We start from the raw sequence: 14,861 nt of genomic DNA on the forward strand, positions 1-14,861 counted from the left end.
TGTTTATCGTAAATTAATTCAAATGTTTACACACGTTTTTTAAATATTTTTGCTCTATCATGGATGTCTGTTCTCTGTGTTATACCCTTCCAAACTACCAATTCCGCAACACCCATGAAGAGCCTGATGAATCGTCTGCCTTCCGTTAAATAGGTAGATCATCAACACTTCCCGTCTATCTTTTCCTTTATCCTTCCCCGTGAACGATGGAGATGGGGCGGCCGACAATGATCGCTATCATGCTGTTGAGGAACTCTTATTAGATAATCAGCTGTCAAAAATGATGAGGTCAGTGTGCAATCCGCCAAAATCATCGTCACAACGTTACGCAACGCAAAAAATGGGGTTCTTTCGAATACCAATATCACTCATTGGGGCAAACAAAAGAAAATTCTTCATCAACTATATATAAGGTCATGATTCGAGGTATAAGTGAGCACAAAATGGCGGAGACGATTTTTTTTTTAAATTTCGCTAAATTGATATAAAAAAAATCAGTTTTTCATATTATAGTTTCTTATATCTTTTGAATAATAGAAGCTGCAGCTTCGATGTATTAGAAGAAAATGTTCGTCTTCAAAAACTCTAAAAACATATTATGGATATGAAAACTGCAAAAGTTATATAAAAAATTTGGTTTTCATGAATTGACCCTTGGAAGTATGTTTGATTTGCTTTCACGTTGGACAATACAAAACATATAGTTGCATTTTCATGATAAAATCTTGCACTTTGCAAGATTTTTCTATTATTTTAAACAGTGGGTTTATTAAAATCAGAAAATTTGGGTTTTAATTGTTCTAGATTAAGTTTCGCAGTCTTCCAGAAAATTGAAGAAAATCAAATTTTAAAATACTTCGTCGAAGACACTGGAACTCTATGTTTTGTACTTTTTATTTTATAAGAAAATTACCGAAAATGGGGTGTTTAAAAAAATGGTTTAATTTACATAAATTTTGCAGCTCAGTTCGGTTTCTCATCTTGCTCAGTTCAGACGCTAGAAATCGCTCCACTGCTATTTTCAAAGGCAAAAATTGATTCCTTCTACCTAGTGTGTGAAACGTGAACAAACAATGAGTGACAATACAAAGGAAGAGTATGTCCCGTCGCGGGCAAACTGTGTTCTGTAGATTTCTCGAAATGTCCGGTAAGACCATCAAAGTGGAGCAAATGTTGAAAGTTAACATGAAGCTCAACGTAGCAGAAGTTAATGCGGTGCAATTCCATCATTTACGTCATGCGGTACTGATTATGTTCAAAAACATTAGTCAAGCAGAATCATTCGCTTCCCAGAACAACATGAAACACGTCGTCGAATGTAATGGCATTTTATACAGTATCCCAACGTATATAGATGTTGACAGTATTGAAATAAAGATACAAGACCTGGCACCACGTACTCATTCCTCCGTTATAAAAAAAAACATGTCAAAATACGGCGAGGTGAATAGTGTTACGGAGGATACTTAGAGGAACTTCTTCCCAGGACTCCGCAGCGGTGTCCATGTGGTGAGAATGCGTCCGACAAAACCTATTCCCCCTTATTTGACTTTCACATGCACATCACCTCAAGGTGTTGAATATTCTCAACGAACACTAATCACGTACCCAGGGCAGATTCCTACATGTCAATATTGTGATCAGCCGCTCCACCACGGGAAACCTTGCGCAGAGACTGCTAAGGAAATTCCACGTGATGCGACCAAATCCGGTATGCAGTCGTCGTATACTAAACCACAACCGGTTGGTAAACCAACGACTGCGGACCGGGCATTCACTAACCCAAGCTCATCAGCGATCGAACCCAGTACCACTAAACCAACGGCCATTACAACTTCGAAGTAACAACGATTACAGCAAATGTTTCCAAACCAATAACCAACACCACCAATAAGGAATCAAATAGCGACGAAGAAAAATTTACAATAGCGACCCGTAAGCACAAACAACAAATAAGAACATCCGACCGTGAAGACGGACCGAATGACCCCCAAGGTGCGGCAGACAACGCACCTAATATTTCACCACCAAGGAAGAGGATCTCAACACGCAGCAGTAAGATGCGTCAAGACCCGACGAACAGACTGTAGCGATATTTTTTTTTTTTCTATTTTTACATATTGTAAAAACACAGAAGATCCACGGCTCAGTCGTGCTAACGTATTGAGCCGTGGCCAATAAATTTAAAATAAAAAAAAATAAATTTCTCTGTTTTGATTTTTCATTAAGATGACTTTAGAAATACTTTCAGATATTTTGAAGGAGACTCGATATGAGGATAGACTAAGTGCATATTAAAAATACTCTTGATTTGTGTTCCTACTACCCAATTCTCAAACGAATATTTATATCAGACTAGCTCGCGCTTTTAGCAATACTCCTACGGCCGGCTGTTTGGAGTTCAAATTGCTGTAGTTTAGGGAAAAACTAAATCACTCTTGATGGCCAGCTATCCAGAGTTTAAATATAAGAAAAATCATAACTAAATATCTTGTTGCTCTGAGTATACGTGTACTCGGAGATTAACCATCCCACCGCATAAAACATATTCATTTTGTGGTCGCATTGCCTGCTTGTGGGGGATCCTAGACCTGTACCTGTCCTTCAATCCAACTCCGTAATACCTATGGAAGCGTCGCTGAATCGGGGGCCTTCCTTAAGTAGGTATTACATCAACATTTCCTACCCTATCCTAAGTATCGGTGAAGATGGTCGTGGTCGGCAATAACGATTCTCATGCTATTGGTTTACTGAACTCATAAGAGATAAAGTTCATTCACGATCATTTATCTCACAAGCAAGATGAGTTGAACTACCTATAGGCAACATGATAATCGTTAGTATGCAATCTACGAATAGCACCGTGCTTCGCAACGCAACTTTCAGATATTTTGAAAGAGAACAGTTTGATTCAATATACCGTCTAACTTCTTTCGTTAAAAAGTTATATATACTTTTTACTAAAAAGAAACTATTTTTGAGTAAATATTGCAAGATATAAAAACGTATTTGCCATTTTCGGGTGAACATGATACTTCATATGACAGCAACGGTATTTAATGGTAAGTGCCCTAATCGAAGATAATGCTATTCGAACAAGTTAAATTTTTTATATAATAGTTCTCATAACTTTGAAACAAAAAAAGTTTAGTAGTTGGTGTATAAAAGCAAATGCGCCCTAAAATGATCTTCAAGTTGCCCAAAGGGTACTTTAGTGTAAAATAAAAACTATAAAAGTTTTATAAATAAAACCGTTTTTTAAGGGACACCCTAAGGCATACTTTTGAATTTCTCGTGCAATGGCAATGGAAAGTATAAAATGTAGAGCTTGCATGTCTTAACCAATATTGTTCTACAACTTCATCGAAGACAGTCAAGCTCTATCTCGAACAGCTAGAAAGTTCAGTTTTAAATCTTGCTAAAATTAGAACCACCCTGCACACTTAGTTGAGCTCGGTAATTTCCCGCACAGCCGATTGACTAGCAAATGTTTATACTTATATCTCGGAAAAATGTAATTTGTTTGCTGATTTTCAGCGAAATATTTCCCGAATCTCAGCAAACAATTAGAGCTTATTATTATTGTTATTTGATGGCCGGCCCGTTTGACTTCGAACGTAAACTGAACCATGTGCAAAACCGAAGGTCCTATGTCAGTGTGACATCATTCGTGTGTTACAATCGTGCTGGCTACACCAGTACGTCATGTCGGCCTAATCCATCGTTTGCTGAGAAAGGGTCACTATGCCGAGCGTTTCGGTGCCGGAGCACCGTCAATTATCGTCAAAGTATTGGAGCTGGCAGTAAACGCTGCCTGTGATAACAAGTAGACCAGGATCATCCCCCGTCATCTGCAGCTGGCCATTCGAAACGACGAAGAGATGCACAAAAGGCTCTCCGGCGTGACTGTTTCCCAGGGTGGTATGTTGCCTAATATTCAGGCCATTTTACTGTCAAAGAGGACCGAAAAGAAATTGGCTACCACCGGAGAGAAGAAGAAAAACTTTGGTGGTGATGTGGGGAAAACCAAAATGTCAGAAGGCTGCCGCTAAGAAATCGGTTGCGAAGCATTCCAAAGCTACCCCTGCAATTGTGTTAAGTTAAGGGATCATTGTGTTAGGTTAAGAAAAATGATGTTTTCCAAATCAATTTTGGGTGGCTGAACACGAAAATCATATTCATTTTCTTTTGCGAGGAATCATTTTTGAGATTTTTTGAAAAACGTGTTTTTGAGCACTTTTGGCAATTATTGGTCAAAATCTCGGGAATTAATCTTACGATCAACATAATCGACGCACTATTCGATATGTATTAATGTGCCTATTACAAAAGTGTACAACATGTTCGAATTAAATATCTACAATTTATGGTCAAAAAAAGTTTAGGTAAAATTTTAGTTGGTTTTTCATAAAAAAGAAATTCAGAAAAACTTTTAAAATATTATGCGACAGACATATTATTCACGTGAATTTTAAGTCTAAGATCACGAAAATCTGATAAAAACTATTGATGTTATGAAGCACTGAGCGGAAATTGTGTCGACCCTTGCCCTCACACCTCGCTCCTTCATCACACCTCTCCCTTTGGACCACCCTCACATCCGCATTTCCTTCATCCACCCCGTATACCGTAATAAGATAAAGGATTTCTGGCGCATCCTCCACTCTCACTCTACTAAACCCCCACCCGCTCCACTTCCAAACCCATTCCACCAAACTAGCCCCGGTCTCCCCGATACTTTTTTGTTTAAAGTGAGTGAACATACCCTTTTTATTTTTACGAGCACGACATTCATTTGGATTCACATATAAATGATGATCATAATCTTTAACAATAAATCAAGAAGTTAACATGATTTTGAAAAAAAACTTTTTGGCATAAAGTAGCCCCCCTGTGGGGGCGACTTTACGCCAATTTTTAGTTCTTTATATCCCATGTTCAATCTTGATTTACCAAAAGTTCTTTTCACTGACTTTTCGAGGTACATCTGCCATATGTAAAACATAAAACCGTTTCAAATTTGAAGTTGCGTGATCGTAGTTCTTGAGCGTAATGTACAAAACGTTCTATTTTTGGCGTAAAGTAACCCCCGATGACGGTACCAAGTAAATTTTTTAAATTTTAAACGCTTTCTCAATTGATTTTATTTTTCGATAGTGCGTAAAAAAGCTTCCAGTATCCGTATAGATATTAAATCTATCCATGAATTTAAGTTATTTTTAATAGTTTTTTGTAAAATATGCGGTTGAAGTAAGTTGGTGGTGACGCACGCGGGGCAAGTTAACGCTACTATTTACAGCGCAAATGTAGTCATAAAATATTTTTATTTTTGGAATTCACTCCAAAGTAAAACTTTGTGTATCTCGTCAATGCAGGGGATATTTACTTCGGCCAATCGGCTGAAGAATTTACAAAAATATGCTTTTGAATTTGGAATACGCGTCAAAGTAAAATGCCGGGGTATTGAGACTGTATATTGTCAATTGTCGGTTAATATACAATTTTATTGAAAAGACATTCAGCACGAACCTTTGATATAATTGAATCTCCATTTTTTGGCATAATCATACATATTGCCAATCTACCCCGGGGCCGGGGTAAATTAGCGGGATTTCCGCGTTACACATTTTTGTCTATAAAAACAAAGAAAATGCAACAAACACTTTGATAAAATTCAGGGATGTTGGCTACAGCCGCATGTTCTATTTTGCAAGATCTATGTACATCAAAGCGGTATTAAAACTGAAAACACCGAAAACTAGCCCGGTCTCCCCTATACTTTTTTGTTTAAAGTGAGTCTGCGTCTACTTTTGTGGTAGTCGTGGGATACGTGCTAAGTGAAATAATAATGCAATAGACATTTCCACAATTCTATTGTACAAAACCAGATAATGAATCATAGTTTGGATAAATGAGAAAGGCGCAATTGCACCACTAGGTTTTTTCCTACTTCTTTCATTGTTATTAGCTTCCTTGTCAATGTTCCTTACAGTTGGTTTTGGGATGCCAGATGCTTCTTTTGCAGTTGTCCTTAATGTCTAAATAGCTGCCACAAATTTAGCCATCGTTTGTGGTTCAAGCATTGGTATCTGTTTTGGATTGGTTTACCGTAGATGAGTTGGCAATCGGTTGAGATGCGTTTTCCTTTGCATCTTCCACGCAAAGTTGTTCATGATGTGCTGTCTGATGACATTACATGCACGTAGGAGTTTGCCCCTCATGGCTACATAGCGTAGTTTGTTTAATTGTAGTTTCGCGACCTTTGAGTTTTGTTGTCAAGTAGGAGGGTACAGGCCTTTCAACCCGCATCCTCACTACAAAAAAACCTATTACGAGTACCCAGGAAGAAGTTTCTCCAAGTATCAGGTGTAACGGATTCTACTTCTCCGTATTCCGACATGCAGGCCTCCCATGAACATCGATAAGTTTGTACTTGTGTACAAAATTTCGTGCACGCATTCAACATCAAACATGCTTTGTCTGAATGTATACGTTCGCCTTGAACATCAAACCCAAGCGAACGATGTACCAACTCTAGTTCATACATCCGTGTACGTACACTAGAGTGGCTCGACATATGACATTTTTCAGCACAGCACTTTTTGAGTTCCTTTTGTGGTCCCAAATGCATGTGCAAAATTTCGGAGCGGTCGGTTGCTTCTCGGGTTTGCGCATTGTGTTTAAAGTTTGTATGGGATTTTATATGGGGATATCAATTATTTTGCATTTACGTTAATAAAGATCGCAATTTCACTCAATATGAAAAACCAGCTTTATAAAACTATAGTTCAAACCTTGGTTAACAACTTTGTCGAAGAGGGAAACTAGCTAGGGGCCATGCATAAATGACGTAGCATTTTGGGGGAGAGGGAGGGTATATCAAATTTGAAGTGTGACGAGGGGGAGGGTAGGGTCGGAAGTTTTGCGACGTAGCATTAAGGTATTAAAACCCATTGATAACAGAGAACAATTTAATGTTCCTCCCTTCCCAAGAGATATAAATTTAAATTCACACAAATTACTTTTAATGCGGTTTTTCATCAGGTAAATTTTACAATTCGCGGAATTACAAGATCGCAAAAATACGACAAGATTGTGCATGCGGATTTAACTTGCTACATTAGTTAGCTAGACTTAGTTTGGTCGCTGGATTAAATTTTCTATTCGGATTCAACGAAACAAAATTCAGTAATTTATATGAACGCATGCTTCTTAGAATCATTGGCAGCTGCAGGATTGTGAACTAAGAGAATTTCTCTTCACGATCCCCTTGACATATAAAATTCAAACAAAACTATCAACACAATATTTGTCATTAAATAGGCTTATTTTGTACGCAATTTGCTGTTATAATGAAAATGTTGATATAAGTCGTCAAACATTTTGAAAGTACATGTATTTAAAATAATTGAAAAACATATGTAATTTTTTTTTCATACCCCGGCCGCGTTGCGCGGGATGAGGGGGGAGGGTGGGTAAGTACTACGTTATTTACGAGGGAGAGGTTAGAATTTTGTGACCAAATGCTGCGAGAGGGGAGGGAGGGGTCAAAAATCGCCGAAAAAAGCTACGTCATTTGTGTACGGCCCCCTACGAGTTTTCAAAAAATAGATTTTAAAACTCATTATTCAATCCAAATTCAGAAATTTATTATTTCTTCCAACACTGTCAGTACACCACCGATACCGATACTTTAAACTTAAATAAATGAGAATATAGTCATCGCAGAGCTTTGGTACCTTTGAATGAAATGTTCAGAATGAATTGCTGAATAAGATAGACGTAGTGGGGGGACGGGAGCACTCAAATACGTAAGATTAATTAAAGAAGTTCACTGTTATCTCATATAAAATGGTACAACGGTTTATAACTTTTACATATTTTAAATCCCTATTTCCTCGCCGTTCAGAGCCAGCATAAATGCATATCCAATGATTCCTTGAAGTCCTGCAATTGTTTCTATTGACGGTTTCGTTTGAGAATCTAGGAAGGAAACCAGGATAGTTAGTTCAAACAAACGTTTTGATGAAACTGAGTTAGGCTCACGCAAAACAGTGTTGATGAGCATGAGCATGAGCATGATGACCGCACAATTCGTAGTTGCTACTCCGTGATTGACCAGAACAAGCGAAATTGCACAGAGAATCAACAGATGGGGCCTGGGAGTAGCTATCCACCGTCAATGTACAAGTCTCGAGAGTTCTATACTTTGAAATGTCTATAACGGCGCTGGCCACGTCCTTACAGTCATCGGGGAAGGAAAGGAATGTTAGTATGGTAAACGTTGTTATGGAGAACGTGTATACCTCTGCATCTCCACGTTTGCCACGGGAAGGAGTTTTTGTTAGTGTGATGGGGTAAAGCGTTACACAAATCTGGATTCACCTTGATAAGTGATGCGATCTATGCAACTCTCAGAGATGTTATCATGTGTTTGTTGTTCTGGGCAGCCGGCTGCCGAGAATTTATGATAGATTTATCGTTTGTTGAATTAATTCGGAAGTACTTGGTTTGTAAAAAATGCAACTTAAACTCCGGGCAACCGGTTGCCGGGAGTGTTGCCTATACTTGAATGAATCAATTTTTTCAGGTGGCATGCGAACGAATTTATTATTCCCTGTTTTTTCTTTCCTGCAAAACACGACGGTCTAAGAAAAATACATAAAGCCTAGATCAAGATTTCGTAGTATAACATTTATGGTTTATGGTTTATCATCATTGATACTACTATAAGTAATGAAACGACACCTATATATTGCTTTTTCTTCACGAACAATTGAATAAAATATCGACTTTCATGCAATCGATATTCGCGCCGGTTTTTATGCTAACGGAAATGCATTTTGAGCGGTATAAAGCATGCACCACCTAAGTACTTAAAACTACCGACTTTGCATGTCCGATATACAACCGATGATGCGCGTTTTTTACCTTAGCTACTAGAAATTGAGGCAACACCGAAGACAAAGAAAACGATAAGAATGCAATCTACTGATTGAAGCTAAAATAATCAGAATATGTGAAAAATGAAGTAGAGGAACATGTTCTTGTCTTTTCCCAAGACAATACTGATATTGTAATTAATATTCAATATTATATGTTACATAATTCAGTATGAAACAATGTCGAAAAATACTATATAACTTCAATGCGCATAAGCGCCATTGAAGAAACATGGAGTACTATAGGGGAACATCGGGAGACTCGACCAGGCCCTCAGCCAAACCCGCAGATATCTCCAAAAAAAATTCAGTCCTTCAAAAGTCAATGTATTGTGCGTGTTCATGATTCTTTGCACAACCTTAAATTTCCCCCCTCAAAAGTTATGAGTTTCTCTGTGAACGCCCCTCCCGGCCAAGTCCCGCCACTACGGGGAAACCTGACCAAGAGAACCCTGAAAAATCAGAACAGAAAACAATGACATAAAACACACTGCAATCCCATTCCTCCACGCAGTCGAGATCCCCAGGCAGCAGTAAAAAAACAAAAGGGCTGCATTTCACAAAACTTGACTTCCCCAAATGCGTTTCATTTTAAGGATAAACCGTAATGCTCCCATGGCGTGCTCACACGCCAAGAAATCAGCCATACCACTGCTAACTCCGCTCACTCGTACCAAAAGACACATACTGATGCTCGAGATGAGATTGTTTGTGACGCGACTGACACCACCAGTAGGTACCACAGAACAGCAAACATCAAAAATCTTGTATCTTTCCTCAGCCTACTATCACTCGGTCAAGTCCCCCCACAAAATCCTAGTCAAGTCTCCCCAACACTAGTTATTGCGCTCGATGTCGTGCAAACCCCAGTAATAACTTCCAATATGCCGATTTTATTAAAATCATTTCACTACTTCATAAGGAACAAGATGATATACGAGTACCCCAAAAGCAACCATCAGTCGAGCAGACATGAGGACCTTGATAAAGCTTGATAAAAACTACATCATCCAACACAAATTCACGAACGCGGAACACTTCCCAGAAGGAAAGGATGTTTCACCCCAAACTCCCAAAACCACCTCAAGGGATCGAAACAAGCTTCGAAAAAACTTCAGGAACCTAACAGAACACGTCACAACCACCGTATATCCTATATTATATTATACTATATCACATATCATATTAAAGAGACGGAAACAGAAAACAAGCAAACCCCGCACATCCCCGTCACTCAGCGCACACTACACGTTTGAAAGACAAATGAGAGAATCAGTGCAAAGAAAGACGATGATGATCCAATCTCTCTTTGTCAGGATTGCACTATTCCAATCAGAAAGATAACAAACCTATCAGAAGAAACAACCCGCCATTCACACGATGACTGTAGGACCCACAAAATCCAACAGCTGGCAAACAGAACAGTTTCACCGTATCTACTTGAAGAAATCGACCCCAAACAGTGTGTGTGTGTGTGAGAGAGACTATCTGCGTAATCCCATTATACATTCTATGAACGGTTGACACATTGAAAACATTCTAGTATGTCAGGTCAAAACATGAAAAAGGACAACCTATCTTGATTCCAACGAGAGGAAGCATCCATTTAGAACCTTCTATGCATTCACACCCCCGCTGCCTCGCACATTCACTATCTAATGCTCCACATCCTTACACCCTCCCACCACCACACAACCAGCCACATCATTCCACTAAGACTACGGACTTTGAAATATTGTTAAAATCGGTATTACTAGAAGCTCCATTAGTATTGAGTATGGAAATCGATGCAAACACCAACAAATCGGTACACCAGGTAATGCTGAACCACACGCCACTCAATGGTGGGCCTGGTTAGGGCCCCGTACACGAGGCGTTAGTAATGTCACTACTGAGTAGTAATGTCACTTTTAATAAACGTGTAAGGCGAGTAATGATGGAATTCCCATACAATTTCAGTAATGACCACCACTCAGCAATGACACTTTTTGCGCGTGTAAGGGCCCCTAATGCCTGTCTGAGAACAGCCCTCCAACCTGGTCGCACTGTATGTTTCATAAATCTAAGGAACCATGAAAGCACTTACACACGCGTAGACAGATGAATAACCTACACAACTGAAAAATATACCGCACTATACAAGCTAATTCTGTTTGACACCATCACCAGTCATTTCCATGTTGACACAACACCGACAAAAGAATCGAAATGGCACAGGAATGCGATTCGACCCATACATTGCTTCACTAATCATTCATATACCCAACATGAATATAATAAAAAAAATCAAAATAAACTCATCCTCTTGGTACTCCGCTGCTCCTCGACCGCCGTCAACGACCGCATCCATGTGGACGCAACCATCGTGTTAGTAGTGGTACTATCATCGCGTCGCATCACTATCTAATATTCACACAAGCACACACTCTGTATAATCAAAACGCTTCACGAAAAAACTTTTGTTTATTATTAAATTTAATCTCTTTTCACTACACCCGATTAGGAACCAATTATACGTCCATCAAAACTACAATTGTTTGTCTTACGTCGCTATTTTGTTGGGCAAAATCACTCGTTAATCGTGTAAAATCGTTAAATATAATAGAGCACAAAAAACCATGACCGGTAGGAAGCAGTGCAACCAGATCTCTCCGCTCACGCAAAACAGTGTTGATGTTAGAAAAACTGAAATATAGTTTAGGTTAGAACCCAAGACGATTTCCAGAACTGAGATAGTTTTAGCCTCAAGCAAAAGCAACACATAAGTTTTTATGTGTAAATCCTAAATGTCGTAAATGTTACTTCCCACAGCAACGATTGTAGTATGATTCATATTTGGGTCTCCCAAAATATTAAGAAAGTTCAAAGGTACCAAGTCTCTGCGATGACTATATGCTTATTTATATAAGTTTTAAATGTCGATGTCGGTGGTGCACTGGCAGTGTTGGAAAAAATAATAAATTTCTGCATTTGGAATGACAAGTTTGAAAAGTTTGAGTTTTTCATATTGAGTGGAATAGCGATCTTTATTGACATAAATGCAAAATAATTGATTTCCCCATTCAAAATCCCATACGAATTTTGAACGCGACGCGCAAACCCGGAAAGCAACCAACCGCTCCCAAATTTTGCACAGGCATTTGTGATCACAAAAGGAACTCAACAAGTTGAAATCATTTCGAAGTTTTCCCATGCAACCGCGAGCCACTCTAACGTACACCGGGTGCGTACATGAGAACGATTCGCACAAGGCAGGTGAGAGTGAGAAAGAGAAAACTGGTGCCACGAACCTATGTGTACGCACACCGTGTTCGTACATGGGGTTCAGTTGTGCAGGCGAACATGTGCACGTGTTTTGGTACGAAATAGCATGTTCGAGCTCGTACACGAAGTGTGGGTTTAATATGAGCACAGAACCAGAGCGAACATTGCGTACGATGTACATTTGGGAAGACTGCCAATATGCATTTTGCAATTGGCTCAAGAGGTGTACGAGGTGATAGGTCATGTAGCCTTACGGGAATTTTAATTCCAACGTTGTCACTTTCAACCGTGCGTTTTAAGTTATTCTGCAAACGAAACGAAAGATGATGATACTGAAGGTACAAAACATCCGTAATCCTTAGTTGCATTTTTACCTTCAGTATGTATTCCACTTCACAAAAAAATCAGTGGGATTGAACAAAATTTAAAGTCAATGACCGCGGCGTTGAGTCCGGTAGAGCTTTTTCGTACACTTTACTTATGATGACAAGAATAATCCGATGTTTATTTTGTTCTCGAGACAATGCACACTAGATCGAGAGGCCTGTTGTTCACTTGGGTCGATTGTAGGTCTGACTGCGGCTGAGGTAGAAAGTAGACTGACACTACATTACACTTGTGTTGCTGTCACCGGCTGTTGTGTCATTTGACCCGATCAAAAGATTTAAGATGTATAGATTTTCCAATAACGAAATATTTATAGTTTTTATTTGCGGAAATCCTTATTAAATTAGAAGAACATTAGAAAAATATTTAGAAGAATGTCTGCAAAAAGCCTACATATTTGTGGAAGACACAAACTTTTTATTGCTCTCATCCTAGAACTACAATTTTCTGACCCAAAGATGACGCACTTAAATTCTTACGAATATACAGTAGCTAGCTAACATAGCTAAACGTAACCATTTTTTGTCAGCATAAATGCATATCCTAAAACCTTGCAAAAGTAACTCAGACACTGCTTCGTTAAAAGTTTGACCTGCGGATGATTGGTAACCAGTCTCCGAGAAAGTTGTAGGCAACACAATATCTTTAAAACTCTCAATTTTAGTGATGTTTCATGGCTATAGTGACACATAGTGGCGAATGAACAAGTGTAATTCCTTCATAAAGTGTCCAGATTCAGGAGCGAATACGAATAAGTTCACTATAGCTAAATAAGCAGATATTTCTAGAATACTTGCTGAATATTTCACCCACAGGTTTATTGTACAAAAGCAAATATCCCCAAAGACAATCAACAAAAAAGTTTGAATAAGAGAAATTATGAAACCCGAACATATAAGTAGAAATAAAGTTGATATCTATTTACCTTCCGCATACACCGGTTCCTTCATAATCTCGTGTGTAATCGGACAGATAAACTCCAATGGAATGTCGGTGGATTTTGCAGCAAGCGTGAAAAGAAACGTCCTCATGCCGGTGATATGTGAGTCGATCGTTAGATTGTCGTTAAGATCCCATATTACGACGGTGCGATCGTTTGATCCGGATGCAATCACCGATGAATCGCCATTGATGGCTAGACAGTTCACGTAGCGCGAGTGCTCCGACAATGTCCTGAGACATGTTCCCTGCTGGTTCCAAATTTTTATTTTCTTATCAAGACTGCTCGATATCAGTAGCGTGCCAGTGCTATTGAACCTGCAGGGCGCAAAATTAGGCCACAAAAATAGAATATTGGACAGTAAACAAGCTCGTTCAATATCGATTGGACAGTTGAAACGACTGATAACAGCGAATAATGGCGGTGAGAATCTTTTTGGTACTCACCTAACACATGTTACCGAACTGCCATGAGCTGAAATCACCTGAACGCAGCTGGCATTCATTACTTTGGTACTATAGATGGTCGACTGACCGGCAAAGTGTTCCTGAGGTGTGGTGGGGATAAGGCGAGACTTCTTACTTCGGTCCACGTTGGTTGGCATGTAGAACAAACGCCAGATCTTGATGAAATGGTCGGTTCCACAGGTGGCCAACGTGTAGATAATCGAGCAACTGTCAGCGGCTGCGTAGTTGAATCGACAATCAGTTAATCATTGGGACATCCTCAAAAGCCAAATTTTAGTCGCTACTTACGGTCAGCATGTATAATTTTGCAAAAGTCGGCGGATAGTACGCCCATATCATGCGCAGCGTCGATAAGGCAGTCCGCTTTCGACATCTCAGCTGAAATTAAATGCAAGAGGGTTTCACGTTTTTGTTAAAAAGTTACATTTATTCTGTGAGTTTTTTATATTTCATTTTGTATTTAATTTACATTACATTTGTAATATATTGGGTTGAGCCACAAGGTGTGACTTTTCATCTCTATTGCTTACATGACTCGGTTATTTAGTGTTAGGATATAATTTAATTTAGTAGTTAGCTGATTTTTCAGTAGGAATATATAAGCCTACTAATCATGTGAATAAATGAGCTAACTAAATCTTAAAAAGTAAATCATTGTAATCGGAAATTGTATATAATATTGTTCGTCGCAATTTTTAATGACTCCATGTTTGCGAGTTTGTGCAATTCGTTTGTGTTAAACCCGGGAGGTCGCTTTCAAAGTATTTTCAGAATATTTTTCTGAATTCTTTGATGCGTTTTCTTCCTAGTAGCACAACAAATTGACCAAATTGGCACTGCATCATTACCGGTCTAAATATT

General features: G+C 38.9%; 1 protein-coding gene across 3 annotated transcripts in view; it reads right to left on the bottom strand.

The window, feature by feature from the left end:
• Positions 1-14,861, bottom strand: part of LOC131687848 (uncharacterized) — a 67,721-nt gene that overhangs the window by 26,556 nt on the left and 26,304 nt on the right. For all 3 annotated transcript variants that reach the window (XR_009305219.1, XM_058971937.1, XM_058971936.1), the window contains exons 5-7: positions 14,289-14,378; positions 13,980-14,217; positions 13,519-13,850 (exon numbers count right to left, since the gene is read on the bottom strand). Coding sequence is in view for 2 of the 3 variants with exons in the window: in XM_058971937.1 (XP_058827920.1) it covers positions 13,519-13,850; positions 13,980-14,217; positions 14,289-14,378 (660 nt within the window). In the remaining variant the exon portion in view is untranslated. The remainder of the gene's footprint in view (positions 1-13,518; positions 13,851-13,979; positions 14,218-14,288; positions 14,379-14,861) is intronic.

This window comes from Topomyia yanbarensis, chromosome 3, assembly GCF_030247195.1.
Source record: "Topomyia yanbarensis strain Yona2022 chromosome 3, ASM3024719v1, whole genome shotgun sequence".
Lineage (NCBI taxonomy): Eukaryota > Metazoa > Arthropoda > Insecta > Diptera > Culicidae > Topomyia > Topomyia yanbarensis.